The sequence below is a fragment of the Calliphora vicina genome, chromosome 4 (genome assembly GCF_958450345.1).
Source record: "Calliphora vicina chromosome 4, idCalVici1.1, whole genome shotgun sequence".
Taxonomy (NCBI): Eukaryota; Metazoa; Arthropoda; class Insecta; order Diptera; family Calliphoridae; genus Calliphora; species Calliphora vicina.
In genome coordinates, this window is record NC_088783.1 from 42,735,533 (window position 1) to 42,754,993 (window position 19,461).

The window sequence follows — 19,461 nt, forward strand, 5'->3', positions numbered from 1 at the left end:
AAGCTGTTTAACAATTTTAAAACTATTACATTTCCTAATTTATAACTACTGTGTTATTGCAAACAATTTAACTCAAGACCATAATTATGCTCCATTCGTTTTACAATTGTTGAAGTGTTTATCATTTAATTAATAATATTTAAATTCAAATCTAAAAAAAAGAAACAGTTTATTACAATTTACACAATATTTCAACTTATTAACGCTTTATTTATAAAAAAAAACATTTTAAAGAAAAACTAAACTGTAATGTTAGTGATAAACAAAAATAAACATAAAATTTAACTAACAACAATTAACTTCAAAAATCTTAGTAAGTATAATGTTTTACATTTTGTTTTTTTTTAATTATTACTACTACTACCTTTTTGTTAGAAAAAATATATGAACAATATAATGATGATTTCTGATTTTTTTTTAAATAAATGATTAATGTTTTTATTTTGTTTATATTTTTATATTCTTTAACGTTTTACTGTTTAATTAAAACGTTACTAGGAGTTTGAATGGCTTTAAACAAGGAAATATATATTTTGTTTAATTAATGTTCAATCGTTTTTAATTTTGTGGTTATATTTTTTTGTGGTTATGTGTAATTTAGATATTGTTTCAAAATGTTATTGTTGTTGTTGAAATTTTATTAAATTAATTTTACATTATTCTCTGGTTAAGTGGTCATCATACTTTTAAAGAAAAAGTGCTACATCATTTTTGTATTTCGTTTTTTTATGGTTTTGGAGTTTCTACTGTATATGTATTTATACCCTTCACCATGAGTTAAAGTTATTTATAAGTTTGTCATACCTTTTGTAATTCCTACAATTGAAACCCCATAAAATATACATATTCTGAATCGTTATAGATAGAAGAATAGATATAGCCATGTCCGTCTGTCTGTTGAAATCAACTTTTCGCAACCTTCTATAAATTCGGTACTGTCGGAAAAAAAGCACGAATAACTCATGGTTTGACCTACATATATCTGGATTATTATGTCATTAACATAGACAATTGGAATATCTAATTTCAATGAACTTTCCAAGGACGTATATAACGTATAAATTTCGACCGGCAATGGGTCAAAATCAGGAAAAATATTTGTAACCCGAATTTTTGTTATATTTTTTTTCACCGAAAAGTGTTTGGAATAAAGATTGGTATTAATATCTATAATATATAGCATTCGGCACAACCGAATGTAGCTCTCTTACTTGTTTAATTTGAAGTGAAATATATAAATTAAGTTTGTTTTATTTAGCTTTTGGCTTGTTGCTTTTTTATGATAAATAAATGTGTATTTTTACGATGACAATATTTTTTTAAAATCTATGAATGTATTTAAATATATTGGATTTATTTTGAGCAGCCGTTGAAGCTTTAAAATAAAAGCAAATAAACAGTGCAGATAATATGGGAATAAACATTTTAAATTTTATTGCAAATAAATTTTACTACATGTTCCTATAAATGCGGAAACAACAAAAAAATTAAAAATTTATTTGTTGTTTTCAATATAAAATACGAAAGAAAATGTTCGTTCGCATTTAGGGAAACAGGCAGTTATTTTTTTTATAGAACAATTTCAATTAATTTAATTTGAAGTTGTTTTAAAAAATGTTAAATTTGATTTGGTTTGTCTTTTATCGAGGTTCAAAATCCAAATTTTATAAAAGAACTTTTATTAATCTCTTCCTGTATTTAGAGTGTTTGTGAGATATTATTGACATTTGTTATTCATTTGAAAGCCCTATCGATGCAATAGTTACTTTCGCGCAAATGTCCGCCAAGGCTTCGTTGATTTATGCCCTTCCGAAATATCGAATTTTCCACTACTCTGGCGGATAAATCATATTATCCAATTTATGAGAAAAAAAGTTGGTATTCATCGACTTTGACGTCCTGGCCAACTTTGCACAGTGGCGCCCGTAGAACAAGTGAGGTTTCAAAAATCAAAAATATCACGTGCCCTTAAAAAAATATTTAAAACACCTATTTTACAGAAAACTGTCCGTCGATTTCAAATATGCTTCTCCTATTACAATCAGATTTTTTATTCAGAAGATATAGCCCTTCAAACACAGAAAAAATTATAATTCAATTCAAACATTTATCCCATATTGAACTGGTTTCAATTATTTCATAATTGAATCAAGTATTCATGTGCTCAAAAACAAAATTTTTTGATATTTTCTATTGAATCTTGAGTTTTGGATTTGATAATTTTGACAATTGAATATACAATTTTCGTTATTGGTTGAACTTTAAATACAAAAATTATTGAATAGATCATTTTCGTAATTGAAAACACAAAAAATAACAAAAATGTGTTTTCAATTACAAAAATTATCTATTCAATAATTTTTGTATTTAGAGTTCAACCAATAACGAAAATTGTATATTCAATTGTCAAAATTATCAAATCCAAAACTCAAGATTCAATAGAAAATATCAAAAAATTTTGTTTTTGAGCACATGAATACTTGATTCAATGATGAAATAATTGGAACCTGTTAATATGTGATACATATTTGAATTGAAACGGTTTAAGAAATAGTTTTTCCTGTGAAGTTGACGGATTTTCAGTTTTTATAAAAAACATACCATTTCCAGGTAATTTCGTCCGCTTTCAGATACAATATATCGAAAACTAGGTAACGGATCATCATTACTTTCTGTTGATAGATCTATTTATTAAGAAAAGCATAAAGAAAAATTGAGCTGTTTGCTTTGTACACAGAAAAAACTATTTCTTAAACCGTTTCAATTCAAATATTTGTCACATATTGAACTGGTTTCAATTATTTCATAATTAAATCAAGTATTCATTTGCTCAAAAACAAAATTTCTTGATATTTTCTATTGAATTTGATTATTTTGACAATTGAATATACAATTTTCGTTATTGGTTGAATTTCAAATACAAAAATTATCTATTCAATAATTTTTGTATTTGAAATTCAACCAATAACGAAAATTGTATATTCAATTGCCAAAATAATCAAATTCAAAACTCAAAATTCAATAGAAAATATCAAGAAATTTCGTTTTTGAGCAAATGAATACTTGATTTAATTATGAAATGATTGAAAATAGTTCAATATGGGATAAATGTTTGAATTGAAATATAATTTTTTCTGTGTATTTGATCAGGTAAATCGATATTTACCAACTATCCATTTTTTCAATATTTCTCAACTTTGATGGAAAATAAAAAAAACTATCAATTTCTATATTTGCCTCAAAATTAGTTCTTTGATTATTTCTTTACCTAATGCAAAAATTTCCAGCTGCCCGTTCTTGCCCCATTTTTTGCTAGAAGTAAAATTTGAAAAAAAGACATGGTACCAAAAATGACATATAAACGTGAAAAACCAAAAAAAAAACAACTTTAAATTTTTTCTGGAATAATTTTAAATCATAAAAGCCTTTTAAAAAAATCATAAAAAATTAAACATTTTAAAAAATATTTTATTTTATTTCCCATAAATTTTAATTTTGCTAACTCATTAGTAGGCAACTGAAATGCGAAGAACCATGTTTAAACACTATGAAATGGCTGATCAATTATCTATCATATGCTTTTTAAATTTTTTGATTATGTTCAAAAGTTATGATTTTTGCAACGAAAAAACTCAAATGGCGCCATTGTGCGTCGTTCTGAAAGACATCAAACAGTCACTTTTTTGGGATATATTCAAAATTATGTTTTTTACATTTCAGCTAATTTTGAAGCCCACTAAAGACCAATGAAGCTATAAAATTGATTTTGTAAATAAAAAGTTTTCCAGAAAAAAATATAGATTTAATATGAGATCAAAAATGATCAAATCTTACTAGCAGTTCTAAAGAGATTGTTGTATTAAAAAATATATAATTTGAACCTTTATATAGGTTCAACAAACTAAATCGAATTTCGAAATTCTGGAGAATTTTGTATGACTGTAAAAAATATAATCGAATTCAGAAGAGCAAAGGTTCAAAAACAAATTATTTGATTCAATTTTTTCGTTTCACCCCATAAGCCTTTTATCATTCAGGGTGCCCACAATGGACCAAAATTCACGTTTTTGGGATTTTTTACTTATTTTTTACAAAAAGCTTTTCTTTTTTTGTGAAAAATAATAAACACAATATTTTATATAACAATTACAAAAGAGTTTATTTAACTAATAGAGTGAAGAAAATGATAGAACTTCAAAAATGAAGTGAGATACAAGTCAATAGCAACAAATGAACTTTTCGATTTTTCAGTTAAAAAAATATCACAAAGTTAACTAAACAATCGAGATTTATGTATGAGCAATGGAATGGTTACGGAGTTACCAGCCACCACTACCGCCAGCGGACCAACCACCAGCACCGCCACCACCACCTGATGACCAACCGCCACCACCTCCGCCTGAAGGAGCAGCTTCAGATATGACCTTGATAATTTTAACTGGAGCAGGAGCCGAACCACCACCGGATGACCAGCCACCACCGCCGTGACCGCCATGACCTCCATGACCGCCGCCAGATGAACCCTGAGAGATGACTTTAATGATTTGGACATCACCACCGCCATGACCACCACCGTGACCACCGCCATGGCCGCCACCATAACCGCCATCGAAACCGCCACCACCTCCTCCGGAAGACCAACCCCCACCTCCGCCACCGCCTCCATGGCCACCAGCTCCTCCGTCAGAGATGATTTTAATGATTTTGACACCTCCAGAGGAACCGCCACCACCACCACCGCTTGACCAGCCGCCGCCGCCACCTCCACCGCTAGACCAGCCACCGCCGCCGCCACCTCCACCGCTGGACCAGCCACCACCACCGCCGCCGCTACCGCCACCACCTCCTAAGAAACCAGCATTGGCTACGGCGCAAATGGCCAACATGCATACGAAAATCTAAAATATTTAACAAAAAATATTATTTTTTTATTTGTTAATTTTATAATCCTTGCTTAACAAAATTAAGCCTTGATTTAAATTTGTTTTTGAATTCCAAACTTGTTCCTCCTGAACACTATTGCCGATAATCCCTGGAGTTTGGCAACAATATTCCTGAGAAATAATATTTGGAATTCACAACAATAATTTATTTATTTAAAATTAACGCACCTTCATGTTTAGCTTTGTTTAGTTTAGGTTTTTTTTAGTGAATATACCAAGAGAGTTCAACTGAAATTGATAAATAAATCGTGAAATTTGTTAGTTTTATATACAAAATCAAAATTTTGGTAGACTAATGCTGGTTATGCTGCAGCAGCATAACACTTTCAACTCTTCAAACTGCTCTTCATAAAAATATCAGATTTATGTAAATGTTTGAATGCACAACATACATATGTAATTATGTAGCTAATGCTAAGAGCAGTTTAGCTAAACTTGAAATTGAAGATCTTAAAAAATCTGCTCAAAATATTTGTCATTAATTTTACATCATAAATTAGAGGAAAAAAATGCTGCCAGATAGTCAAATTTGTTCATTAGTTTGTGAGTATTTTAATGGCTAAGATGTAAATAATGTTAACAAGGTTATTTGAAATTTGTTGTTTAGTTTGTAGGTGTATAATATGTGGTAATATTCATTTATTAGTGTTTGAGTTTGTAAAAGTATGAAACGCATTTTAAAACAATAAACATTTAAATAATTAACAGAAATTAATATTCAGTAGGCTATAATGCAAGTTTTTTATGGCCTACTAAAAAAATAAGATAATAGATAAATAGCATTAAGATATAACGTAAGATCACTTAGTTTAATTTTCAATAATGTAGTTAGGTCGTCCAGAAAACATGCGTCAAAAATCCAGATTTTTATAAAATATAGGGCTTGACATTAAACATGAATTGTTGGCTGTTTATTAACAACGTTGCGGTAGTTACAGCAATGATACTTCAGTAAGAGTCCGAGTTTGCATCCCTCTCTATCGATTGCGATCCATTCGCATCGCTAGAAAACTCTAAGAATAACATTAAAATGTTGCTTTTTAAGACGCTCATTCTACATATGATCTTAGCGTACCACAGTCGCGACTGTCGCACAGTGGGTTCGATGGTACCCAAAGTGACGATTAATTCATAGAAGCCGTAGTTTTAAAATATAATATTTTTTTATTGATGAGTTATTATAAGGACATAAAAACACAGCATTTTAGAAAAAAAGTAAAAAAAAATAATTTTTTAACCCTTTAAGCGCATTATTGTTTTTTGGAAAAAAGACCTTTGTTCACTATTTATGCTATAACTTTGGAATGGAAAGCGATAAATTATTTATTAAAATTGGAAATTAAACCATAATAATTAATTAATATACTAAAATACAAAAAGTCTCCCCCTAGAATTCTCACTCACTTAGGACCATATATGCTTAATTTCATGTTTCTAAGTCCATTGTAATAGAAAATTCAAAAAGTACCATTAGAAGAATGAAAAAGTACCTATAGTTCAGTTCTCACATTTTGGTACCTAAATATAATACCTTATTTCTAACACTAACTTCACTCAGATACATATCAGCTAACTTTAATGTCGATAAGTGAAATAATTTAAAATATTAAAAAGGTACCATTAGGAGAAAAGTACCAATTTTCCTTTTCCTCCTTGAATACCCCTCAAGTTTGAAATTTAAAAATATTCCATTTTGCAAAAGTTGTTTATGCTACAGACATGTCTCAATCGACTAAAATCTGTGTTAATGTGCCCAATAATAAATATATTTTAAAAAAAGTACCAAAATACACCATGGCACTCGAGTTCCAAATAACAACCTGTTAGTTAATTTTTGTATGAATCCAGGAACCAATGTTAAAAAAAAATTATCAAAATTGCCTTAATAATTTCAAATAAAATGTATTTTCCCGATTTTATCCCCTTTTTGGTACCTTTTTTATCCCCATTGCGGTGGTAAAATATTATTAAAATAATTTTCTGTATCGTGGTGGGAGCTCATAGTAAAATATTCGAATGTCTATGTCAAATTATAGAAAAACATATTTTATGAAAAAGTACCAAAAATAAACACAATTTTTATCCCTTATGGGTTCGAATTTCCAAAAAGTACCAAACTTATATTTTTAATTTTTTGATAAGTAAAGAATACGATTTAAATTTTGTTTCTATGTTTATTGGTTTAAAAGATACATAGGGTCCAAAAAAAGTACCAAAATACAGTTTTTACCCGTTTTCTCCCCTAAAAGGTTCGAATTTCGAAAAAGTACGAAACACCTGTCAGCTTATTTTTTAAATGGAGTAACATGCGATTAAGTTTTTTTGTATCTTTATTAGTTTTGAAGATATAAGATTACCGGATTTACCCGTTTTTACCCTTTTTTACCCCATAAACGTTCGAATTTCCAAAAATCCCTTCTTAGTGGATCGTTTTGGGGAGGGAGGAACCACAGTTAAAATTTCATGATTCTAGCTTCAGTCGTTTGGACTGTGGGATGATGAATCAGTCAGTCAGTAACGTTACTCTTTTATATATATAGATTTGTATTATTCTGCATTCTCAAATTCACCACAAATATCCCAATTATCATAAGCTTCATTATAATCATTATCTTCATCATCATTATTGTAATCTTCTTCATCATTATCATCATCACTATCTTCATCGTTGTTATCATTACAGGTCTTGTTAAATAAATGACAACCCGAGTTTTTACACAAAAATTAAAATAAAAAAAGGGCTGGGCATTGTCCGGACTCTTTTTTTCTTAAATATGCACTGATATCCTATACTATTCAAAAACCTATACAACTAATTTCAACTATTACTAACTTAATACTTGTTGTCCATTAAATGCGAAAATTATCCCAATTTTGGACCTTTTTTAAAAAAATGAATAAAAATATATACACATAATTTTTATTAAAAAAAATATTTTACTATGTATATACTTTAATACCTGATGTTGAAGTTCCCTTAAAAAAGATTTACTTTTAATAGATTTAATACTAACAATAATCGTTTGAATTGTAAAAATAACAGCAATAATTTGCTAACTTTGACCGCTCACTGAAAAGAAAGTAAATAACTTAGTTTATTTATTTTTACAGCTAGTGATGTAGAATTTTATCTACTTTTAGCCTATACCAAAATTTATTATAAAAACTTTATTTCTAAATTTCAATTAATCGCCAATTTTCTACCATTTGAACCCAACGTGAGTCGTTTGGAAATTTTTTTATTTTGGAAATTAACTCGTGAATTGGAGATACATATCTTAAAGAAATTTAAAACCGCAAGAGCTAAGGTATTTTGGAGTTGATTTGTGTTTACATGGGGTCGATCGATAGTAGGATAAGTCTTAATCATCTTTAGTACTGGTTCGATTTCAAAATGATATATGAACGAATCATAGAGGAGGAAAATTAAGTTTGTGGCCAACCTGTTAGAATACAGCGTGAGATACAGGGTGTCAAAATCGAAAACCTCTGGATAGGAAAAAATTTATCAGCTTGTAACTTGTAGAAATATCCTAAATCGGTAATAACTTTGTAAATACTACGATTTTGGGGAAAATGAGCTCAATCTCTGAGCATTAATATTTCATAATATCTTCGGAAATACTGTGATTTTATGGAAAATAACTCAATATGTGACCAATCATAGTTATATCAAAGATCGATTTAAAAAAAAACTCAAATATCCTAAATCACTATAACTTTGTAAATACTGCGATTTTAGATAAAATATACTCAATCTGTAATCACTCATATTTCATACCAAAAATCGATTTAAAAAAAAAAACTCAAATATCCTAAATCACTATAAATAACTTTGTAAATATTACGATTTTCCAAAAAATATCAATCTGTGATCACTCATATTTTATAAAAAAAATAGATTTTTAGTATTTCACATCAAAAATCGATATTTATTATAAAAAACTCAAATATTTTAAATCGTTAATAACTTTGTAAATACTGTGATTTCAGAGAAATTAATCTCAACATGTGATCAATAATTTTATATACCAAAAATAAATTTTTACTATGTATAAAAAACATAAATATCTGAAATCCTTTAAAATTTTTAAATACTACATTATAATTTTTGAAATACCCAAATTCCAAAAACGTGGAAATTGTGTTCTAAAAACTGTATTTTTCTTAGAAAAGTGGCTACTGTGACTTTATTTATCGTCTGATAGTAAAAAAGCTATTTAATATTATTAACGATTTATGACAAATTTCGGTTTTCTAAGTCTCGTCCTATTTTAATTGTTTCTAAACTTCGAACGTGTGATTTCAATACCAAACATTTCTAGTTAACAACTAATATTTTCGGGGAAAAAAAGGGTAATGTGTTATTCGAATGTGATCCTTATGTAACCCATGGCCCATAAACAATTATGGGCCGCTCTTCATAAAATTGAGTAAAACACAAAATATTTATATAACAATTAAAAAATAGTTTATTTAACTAATAGAGTGAAAAAAATGATAGAACTTCAGAAATGAAGTGAGATACAAGTCAATAACAACAAATGAACTTTTCGATTTTTCAGTTAAAAAAATATCACAAAGTTAACTAAACAATCGAGATTTATATATGAGCAATGGAGTGGCTACGGAGTTACCAGCCACCACTACCGCCAGCAGACCAACCACCAGCACCGCCACCACCACCTGATGACCAACCGCCACCACCACCGCCTGAAGGAGCAGCTTCAGAGATGACCTTGATAATTTTAACAGGAGCTGGTGCAGGAGCAGAACCACCACCGGATGACCAGCCACCACCACCGTGACCGCCATGACCACCATGACCGCCGCCAGATGAACCCTGAGAGATGACTTTAATGATTTGGACATCACCACCGCCATGACCACCACCGTGACCACCGCCATGGCCGCCACCATAACCGCCATCGAAACCGCCTCCACCTCCTCCGGAAGACCAACCACCACCTCCGCCACCGCCTCCATGGCCGCCAGCTCCTCCATCGGAGATGATTTTAATGATTTTCACACCTCCAGAGGAACCGCCACCACCTCCACCGCTTGACCAGCCGCCGCCGCCACCACCTCCACCGCTAGACCAGCCACCGCCGCCGCCACCTCCACCGCTGGACCAGCCACCACCACCGCCGCCACTACCGCCACCACCTCCTAAGAAACCAGCATTGGCTACGGCGCAGATGGCCAACATGCATACGAAAATCTAAAATATTTAACAAAAAATATTATTTTTTTATTTGTAGCTTATTCGTGGCTAAATAACATTTGTTTAAGTTTTCAATTTTATTTGTTTTTGAATTCCAAAATTGTTCATCCTGAACACTATTGCCGATAATCCCTGGAGTTTGGCAACAATATTCCTGAGTAACAATTTTTGGAATTCACAACAATAATTTATTTATTTCAAATTAACGCACCTTCATGTTTAGCTTTGTTTAGTTTAGGTTTTTTTTTAATGAATATACCAAGAGAGTTCAACTGAAATTGATAAATAAATCGTTCAATTTGTTAGTTTTATATAGAAAATCATGGTAGACTAATGGGGCTTATGCTGCAGCATAACACTTTCAACTCTTCAAACTGCTCTTCAAAGAAATACAAGATTTATGTAAATATTTGAATGCACAATATCATACATATGTAATTATGAAGCTTAAGAGTAAGAAAATTTGAATAAAATGTAGGTATAGTAAAGAAATTTGTTACTGCTAAGAGCAAATTAGTTAAACTTGAAGTTGAAGATCTTAATTAATCTGCTAAAAATGTTTGTCATTAATTTTACATCATAAATTTTGAAAAATATGTTGCCAGATAATGAATTCGTTAATTTGGGAATATTTTTATTGCTGAGATGTAAAGTATATTAACATGGTTGTAGGAAATGTGCATAAATATTTGATAAAAATATTGCTCTAAAACTGATCAATAGGCTATTTTTATATCGATATAGACATGTACTCTACTTTAGGCAATATTCGAAATTGTAAATTTTTTTAAAAAAATTCGAGGTTTATTATTTACCATTTACCACTTTTTCAATTTTTTTTTATAAATTATCTATAATTAACATACTAATTGGATATTAATCAGGCATATATTTGTTATAGATTTTTTAATTGCTTAAATATATCTCAGACATTTGTGGACCGATCCAAAAAATATATATATAGTGTTTTAAATGAAAAATGTGAGAATTAAAAACGGAATGTACCATTCATTGGTACTTATATGTACCATTCATTGCCTCTCGTATTTTATACCAAAAATATATTTTTAGTATAAACACTAAAATACTGCAATTTTAACGAAAACTAGCTTAATCTGTGATCACTCATATTAAATACTACTATTTTAGAGAAAATAAGATCAATCTGTGATCACTTATACCAAAGATTGTTTTTTAGTACAAAAAACTAATACATATATCTTAAATCGTTAATAACTTTATAAATGCTGCGATTTTATAGAAATTGAGCTAAATCTGTGATCACTCATATATCATATCATAAATCGAAATAAGCTATATTTGTGCTTACGCATATATTATACAAAAAATCAATTTTTATTATAAAAAATCAAATATCTTAAATCGTTAATAATTTCGTAAAAAAAGGTCAATCTGTGATCACTCAATTTTTAGTGTAATAAATCAGTAACTTAGTAACTATTGCGATTTTACAGAAAATAAGCTGATTCTGCTATCAGTCATATTTCATTTCAAAAATCGATAAACAACTCAAATATTAAATTATTTAAAAATTAAAAATTAAATCGCTAACAACTTAGAAAATACTGTGATTTTATGGAACATAAGCTTAAACTGTGATCACTCATATTTTATGCCAAAAATTTATTTTTAGTATAAAAAACACAAACGTCCTTAAAAATTTTTTAAATACTGCTATTTTAGCGAAAATAAGTATTTATAAGTATAAACAAGTAATCAACCAACAGTGTTTAGAAACGTTTTTGTTTTGGGAAATATCTCTGGAACTATTGTTATTTCAACATTTCTTTTAAGTCAGTATATGTCTTAATTCATAAATTACGTTTAATTTTATATATGTATATTTTTTTGCCAATTTGATTTTATAAAAACCTAACTCAGTTGTTGACATTTGAAATTAAATAAAATTCATAAAATATCAATCATCACTTTTAGAAAAAATTTAATTTTTATTTTAGAAATGGTCAAATTTAACCTTGTGAAGGTTAAATGAAGTAACGAAATTAGAACTAAAAAGTATTTAAGCGTTTTAAAAAGGCTTATTTTTTGCCACTGGAATTCTGTATCATAATTATATGTTTTCTTTTTTGTTTTTTATGTTTTTCCATGAACTCTTTTAGTTCAGTTTTAATAAATAAAACTTTTTTTCTTAAATTTTTAGGCAATTTAATATTTTTCCAAAAAACCGAAAGTTTCTAAAAATGTCGAAGAATCGATCACCCAGTAAATATAGGATTTTTATATAAATATTTGATATTGGTGAAGATCCTAGGACTTGAAGATTCATGTTTTACCTTAAAAAACTAAACAAATTATAATATGATGATTTTCCATGAAGAGAAATATATGTACACGTTATTTACCTTGTGATAGTAAAAAAACTATTCAAAGTTATTAACGATTTGTGACAAATTTAGGTTTTCAAAAGGTAGGGTCACACATGGCAAATATTTGCTCAAAAAAGCGTAACCACTTTTTTTATCACAAAATTGTTTGACGTGTTTACTCTTACAAGTGTTTTGTAAGATCAAACAGCATCAAATAAAATAAAACTAAATTTTTTGTTTTGAATCATCCTAAGTAAAAGAAGTTTTTCATATAAATAAAAGAATTCAAATGTATTTTCGTTAGTGGTTACGTCTTTTTCGTCTTAAGTCTCGTATAATTTTAATTGTTTCTAAACATCGGACGTGGGATTTTGCCCGTTTTCAACACCAAACATTTCTAATCAACAGCTAATATTTTCGGGAAAACTTATTGTATAAACAGAAAAAATTATATTTCAATTCAAACATTTATCCCATATTGAACTGGTTTCAATTATTTCATAATCAAATCAAGTATTCATGTGCTCAAAAACAAAATTTTCTGATATTTTCTATTGAATTTTGAGTTTTGAATTTGATAATTTTGACAATTGAATATACAATTTCCGTTATTGGTTGAACTTTAAATACAAAAATTATTGAATAGATAAATTTCGTAATTGAAAACACAAAAAATAACAAAAATGTGTTTTCAATTACGAAAATTTTCAAAAGAAAATATCAGAAAATTTTGTTTTTGAGCACATGAATACTTTTATAAAATAATTGAAACCAGTTCAATATGTGATATATGTATATTTGAATTGAAACGGTTTAAGAAATAGTTTTTTCTGTGTATATGTAGTATATATTATTAGCTATAGCCAATTATAGACTGATATACAACTGATCTGTCGAAATTTATAAGATTTCTATTTAGAGTAATGTGTTTTTCGAATGCGGTCCTTACATAACCCACGACCAATTACAGTACGCTCTTCATAAAATTGAGTAAAATACAAAATATTTATATAACAATTAAAAAAGAGTTTATTTAACTAATAGAGTAAAGAAAATGATAGAACTTCAAAAATGAAGTGAGATACAAGTCAATAACAACAAATGAACTTTTCGATTTTTCAGTTAAAAAAATATCACAAAGTTAACTAAACAATCGAGATTTATGTATGAGCAATGGTATGGCTACGGAGTTACCAGCCACCACTACCGCCAGCAGACCAACCACCAGCACCGCCACCACCACCTGATGACCAACCGCCACCACCGCCGCCTGAAGGAGCAGCTTCAGAGATGACCTTGATAATTTTAACTGGAGCTGGTGCAGGAGCGGAACCACCACCGGATGACCAGCCACCGCCGCCGTGACCGCCATGACCTCCATGACCGCCGCCAGATGAACCCTGAGAGATGACTTTAATGATTTGTACATCACCACCGCCATGACCACCACCGTGACCACCGCCATGGCCGCCACCATAACCGCCTCCACCTCCTCCGGAAGACCAACCCCCACCTCCGCCACCGCCTCCATGGCCGCCAGCTCCTCCGTCGGAGATGATTTTAATGATTTTCACACCTCCAGAGGAAGCACCGCCACCTCCGCCGCTTGACCAGCCGCCGCCGCCACCACCTCCACCGCTAGACCAGCCACCGCCGCCGCCACCTCCACCGCTGGACCAACCACCACCACCGCCGCCACTACCGCCACCACCTCCTAAGAAACCAGCATTGGCTACGGCGCAAATGGCCAACATGCATACGAAAATCTAAAATATTTAACAAAAAATATTATTTTTTATTTGTTAATTTTATAATCCTTGCTTAACAAAATTAAACTTTGATTTAAATTTGTTTTTGAATTCCAAAATTGTTCCTCCTGAATATTATTGCCGATAATCCCTGGAGTTTGGCAACAATATTCCTGAAAAACAATTTTTGGAATTCACAACAATAATTTATTTATTTCAAATTAACGCACCTTCATGTTTAGCTTTGTTTAGTTTAAGTTTTTTTTAATGAATATACCAAGAGAGTTCAACTGTAATTGATAACAAAATCGTTAAATTAGTTAGTTTTATATAGAAAATCAAAATCTTGTTAGACTAATGGGGCTTATGCTGCAGCATAACACTTTCAACTCTTCAAACTGCTCTTTAAAGAAATGAATGCATAACATAGACATGTTATTATGTAGCTTAATAGTTTAAGAGTAAGAAAATTTGAATAAGTAAACAAATTTGTTATTGCTAAGAGCAAATTTGTTAAACTTGAAGTTGAAGATCTTAATTAATCTGCTTGAAATATTTGTCATTAATTTTACATCATAAATTTGAAAAAAATGTTGCCATATATTAAAAATGATTCTTTGATTTAGGAGTGTTCTTATGGCTGAGATGTAAAATATATTAACAAGGTTGTTGGAAATGTGTTTATAATAAAACCGATTTATTGAAAACCCGGTTTAGTCGGTTAACCGAAAATAGGTCCCATTTAGAAAACCGATTTGTCGCTTAACAGTGTTCCGGTGACAAGCAACTAATGAAGTGAGACAGATCCCCAAGCTTAAAACAATATTTTTCCACATCAACCATTATTATCACTACATTCTGGGATACTTATGATTTCTCTTTCGAGAATTATCCGGATGCACATCAATATGGAGGCACCCATAATATCCAAGAATCCGCCCACTGGCGCATATACCGCCTGCGAATCCGAACAACTGTAAATCAACACGAAAACACCTCAGCTCCAACTTTGAGATATTTTGTTACGATATCTAAAATATTTCCCGAGATACAGATTTATTTACGTTGCAACGTGACCTAAAAGTGTGTCTTTTTACCAAAAAAAAGAAACAAAATTAATATTAAGAAATTTCAACAGCCTCGTATTTCAAAAAAAAATTATAATAATAACCTTTTGTTGTCGTTATAAAAACAAATCATTATCATAATTATAATCATCCACATGTGCATATTCATAAGTTTTTTGAATATTGTTTAAGCCTAACAATAAACTTCTTAAACATTGTTATTGTTTTTGAGAGCTGCTACTGTTTTTTATGCTTTATTTATTAATGGTTTAAATCTTTGTTATTTGAATAAATTTTATAATTGTTATTAACTAATAAAAGAAAAATTAGAATAATCATGCTGCAGATGGCATAAAAAAACCGGCAAAGCATTTTTTTTTTTGGTTTTTTGTATGACATATTTCAAAAATAGCTGAAAATATATGAATTTCTTGTTTAATTATTAAATATCTGCATAAGTAAGCGGTATCCATGTTCACCTAAATACAAATGTGTATAAATTTTCCATTAAACCTCGAAATATTATTCAAGTACCTCAAGTGTGCATAAATAAGTAGTAATACATTTATTTTTTGTTACTTTTGTGATTATTATTTAATAATTGCAGATTACTTGAATTTTATTTATTATAATTTCATTAAACACTTGAACTAAATACTAGTTTGTTATAATTACATATGAGTTAGTGTGATTTTTGTTATTTTTTTTACCTGATCTTATCAAATTATGATCAGTATTTAAAGCCTCTAGGCATCTTACGTATAATAATTGTTGGTTAATTCGAAACCACTAACACTACTGCAAGTACAAATGTTTTTTTTTGGACATAATAATTCATTATCAATGTTTTCTATTTATTTCTTTTTCGTTATTTTTTCTTTCTGTTATATAAATCCGCCTCTTAACCATGCATTAGTAAAGTTAAGATCGTGTTCCGGCGAAGGTTTTTTTGTTGAAGCTTCAAAACTGTTTTAGCTAAACAAGGTGATCAGTTAAACCATTGTTTTAGTATTGAACCAGCTGACATAAATATGCCAAATAGGAAGAGGTTCATGAAATTGTTTTATTTCTAAATATTGTTTTTAATATTAAAAAATTAAGTTATTTGTAACAATATATATTTCGCAAAGTTTTCAATTAAAAATAGATAGTGTTGTTCTAAGTTTATCAAATACTATTTGGCATAAATTAGAAAGTTTGTTTTGAAATAATTTTAAATAACAAATGACTAAAAATACACAGCGGTACTTTTTAAGCGGCAAATAATAATCTTCTGTATTAAAGAAATATTTTTGTCATGTTATTTTGGAGAGTTTTATATATGTTTAGGATTTAAAAGAGAACCTATTTTAGCCGATATTCGGTGGTTTTTCAGAACCTAAAATTTCGAAACAAATATGAGTAATGTGGTACATAAAATGTATATTTAGGGCAGAATCAAAGTATTTTGGAAATAATTCCGGCTGATCCGACTGACATGAAATTTAGCATAGTCATAGCAGATGAGTATTTGATTTTAAGTTATGATGACGGGTACCATATAACCTTAGGAGCGGCCCTGAAACCGCACTCAAAGAAGGGTAACTCAGTTTAGGGTTATAAAAATATGCGTGTGACATATATCTCTTATAGTAAGTGAGTTGTACGCATTTCTCTAACCCACAATCGTCAGATTGATAGCGCACTATTGTCTAGTCTATCGGTGCACACAAATAAGAATTTATTACTGATGTCACTCAAATTTATCCAGTTAATTAAATAATGAACAAACAAATTATATGAAACAAGTTTCAAAACAATTTCTTGTACGTGTAGAAAAGTAATCGATTTTGATAACTTTAAAAGAGAAAACATTTAAAATATACTAACAAGTGTTTTCTTCCAAATTCAACCTATTTTTTAACCAAAATATTGAATTTAGCCCAGATATGCCGATTGCTTGATCTTGATCATTTTAAAATTACTTTTATATTGTTTTGGAAGCAAATGAGAAATATAAAACAGTGCAATTAGAGATTTTTAAAAAATAATTGAAAAATGTGGTTTTTTAAGTCGTCCAATATAGAGGACTTTGGGGTCACAACAAAAAAATTAATTTAGAGGATGCAAAAACTTTTTTTTATAAGAAGATTCCCTAAACTTTAAAAATCTAATTAAAAGTACATATGTATTTCAGTGTTGTCTACATTCTAAATCCGCTAATAACTTGACCAATAAGCGTTTAATCAAGAAAATGAACTCGATTTGTGTTCACTCATATTTCTGACCAAAAATTGATTTTTTATATAAATACTCAAACACTAAATTCGCTAATAACTTGGCCCATAAGCGTTGAATCAAGAAAAGGAGCACGATCTGTGATTACTCATATTTCTGACCAAAAATCGATTATTTTATATTAAATTTTAATTTTAATCCCTTTAGTTTGGTGGGAGTAAAATTAATCTTTTTGTATATAAGCAGCTAGGAGTTGGAAATGCAAGATTTAACAAAATAGATTGCACTGATATGATTTCGCCAAAACAAAATAAAAAGATTACAAACATTTTTGTTAAAGTTTTTTTTTATTTTGTAATGGAAAAATAAAATTAAGTAATGGTCTGGTGATTTTGCAGGATAAATTATAAGCGTTTTTAGTTTTTTTGTTTTAGTACAATGTGTACCAAACGTGTATAGATATTTCTTTACATTTTCAAGATAGAATTGGAATTATTTTCAAAACAAGTTAGCAAATGTTGATGCAATCCGTCTATGAACCAAAATGCGAGACAACTTCTAAAAAAATTATATTTTTCAGTGCTTTGCTTTTTATTTAAATGTATTGCAGATAATCCAAGAAGAGACATCTTCACAGCACCACATATGTACTACACAAGTTCTTGAAGACATATATGGCCAGATATCAAAGATGCGTGGATATCATGCAAATTCCCTACCTAATAGAAAGATTCCCTACCTACCCAAAGAGGGTGACCTAACCGAATGTAGGAACTGGATAGGTATTTTTGATAAACGTGACGTATCCTGTAAACAAAAACTACATGTAGTACAGTCGGCATATCTGGGTTAGGCTAAGTGTTGATTCAAATACAGGCAACAGTTTTAGATACTATAATCTATTGGGTTTTGTTTTAATAAGTTATATGTAATTTTGAAGGGTACATATCTGTCATTTAATCTCAAAGATATTTTTTTGCTTTGAAAATGTCGATTTTTGTCCCAAGAAAGCGTCATATACGGGAAGTTTTGCTTTACTTCTTTAATTTAAACAAGTAAGAGAGCTATATTCGGCTGTGCCGAATCTTATATACCCTTCAACAAATTATACTTCAAAATACAAATTTTAAATATTTTTAGGTAAACATAATTTTGTTTTTAATTTTTTGGAAAATTTTTTTTTCGAATTGTTGTTTTAAAATTTTTGTTTTTAAATATTTTAAACTTTAAAATTTTTTTTTTAAATTTTAAAAATAAATTTTTGGTTTTTTAAATTTTTTTTTTGAACAAAATTCGGATTCAAAAATATTTGTTTCCGATTTTGACCCATTGTAGGTCCAACTTACTATGGTCTTATATACGTCGTTGCAAAGGTCTTTGAAATATCTATTATTAGATGTCCATATTGTCTATATTAATGACTTAGTAATCCAGATATAGGTCAAAAATCGAGGTTGTCCTGGTTTTTTCCTCATATCTCAGCCATTTGTGGACCGGTTTTGCTGATTTTAAATAGGAAACTTCTCGAAAGCATGTCTGACAGAATTATTGAATATTTGGATCCCGAAGATATCTGGGGTCTTCAGAAAATTGATTTCAACAGACAGCCAGACGGACATGGCTTAATCGACTACGCTATCTATAAGGATCCAGAATATATTACTTTCTAGGGTCGGAAAATTATATTGTGGAAATTACAAAAGGAATGACAAACCTTATATACCCTTCTTACGAAGGTGAAGGGTATAAAAAAGTGCAGCTGAAGCACACCAATTGCACAACGAAGCATATCGTGAATGTGTTCAATCGGTTTCAATGTGCGAGAGATGTTTGTGCGGTTCAGAAATGGTGATTTTGGCACGGAAGACAAAGATCGTGTGCTCTTTGTCTTTGGATCGAGAGACCTTTAAAGAT

The 19,461-nt window shown here is 29.7% G+C and overlaps 3 protein-coding genes across 3 annotated transcripts; all 3 read right to left on the reverse strand.

Moving 5' to 3' along the window:
- Positions 1 to 4,319: 4,319 nt before the first annotated feature.
- On the reverse strand, positions 4,320 to 5,117 carry LOC135958380 (uncharacterized). Its single transcript, XM_065509283.1, has 2 exons — positions 5,112 to 5,117; positions 4,320 to 4,898 (listed from the first exon to the last, which is right to left on the reverse strand). Exons 1-2 carry the CDS (start codon positions 5,115 to 5,117, stop codon positions 4,320 to 4,322), a joined length of 585 nt encoding a protein of 194 aa, XP_065365355.1.
- Positions 5,118 to 9,576: 4,459 nt separating this feature from the next.
- On the reverse strand, positions 9,577 to 10,384 carry LOC135958381 (uncharacterized). Its single transcript, XM_065509285.1, has 2 exons — positions 10,379 to 10,384; positions 9,577 to 10,164 (listed from the first exon to the last, which is right to left on the reverse strand). Exons 1-2 carry the CDS (start codon positions 10,382 to 10,384, stop codon positions 9,577 to 9,579), a joined length of 594 nt encoding a protein of 197 aa, XP_065365357.1.
- A 3,194-nt stretch (positions 10,385 to 13,578) lies between these two features.
- On the reverse strand, positions 13,579 to 14,499 carry LOC135958382 (uncharacterized). The gene is made up of 2 exons (XM_065509286.1): positions 14,494 to 14,499; positions 13,579 to 14,281 (listed from the first exon to the last, which is right to left on the reverse strand). Exons 1-2 carry the CDS (start codon positions 14,497 to 14,499, stop codon positions 13,706 to 13,708), a joined length of 582 nt encoding a protein of 193 aa, XP_065365358.1. The 3' UTR covers positions 13,579 to 13,705.
- Positions 14,500 to 19,461: the final 4,962 nt, after the last annotated feature.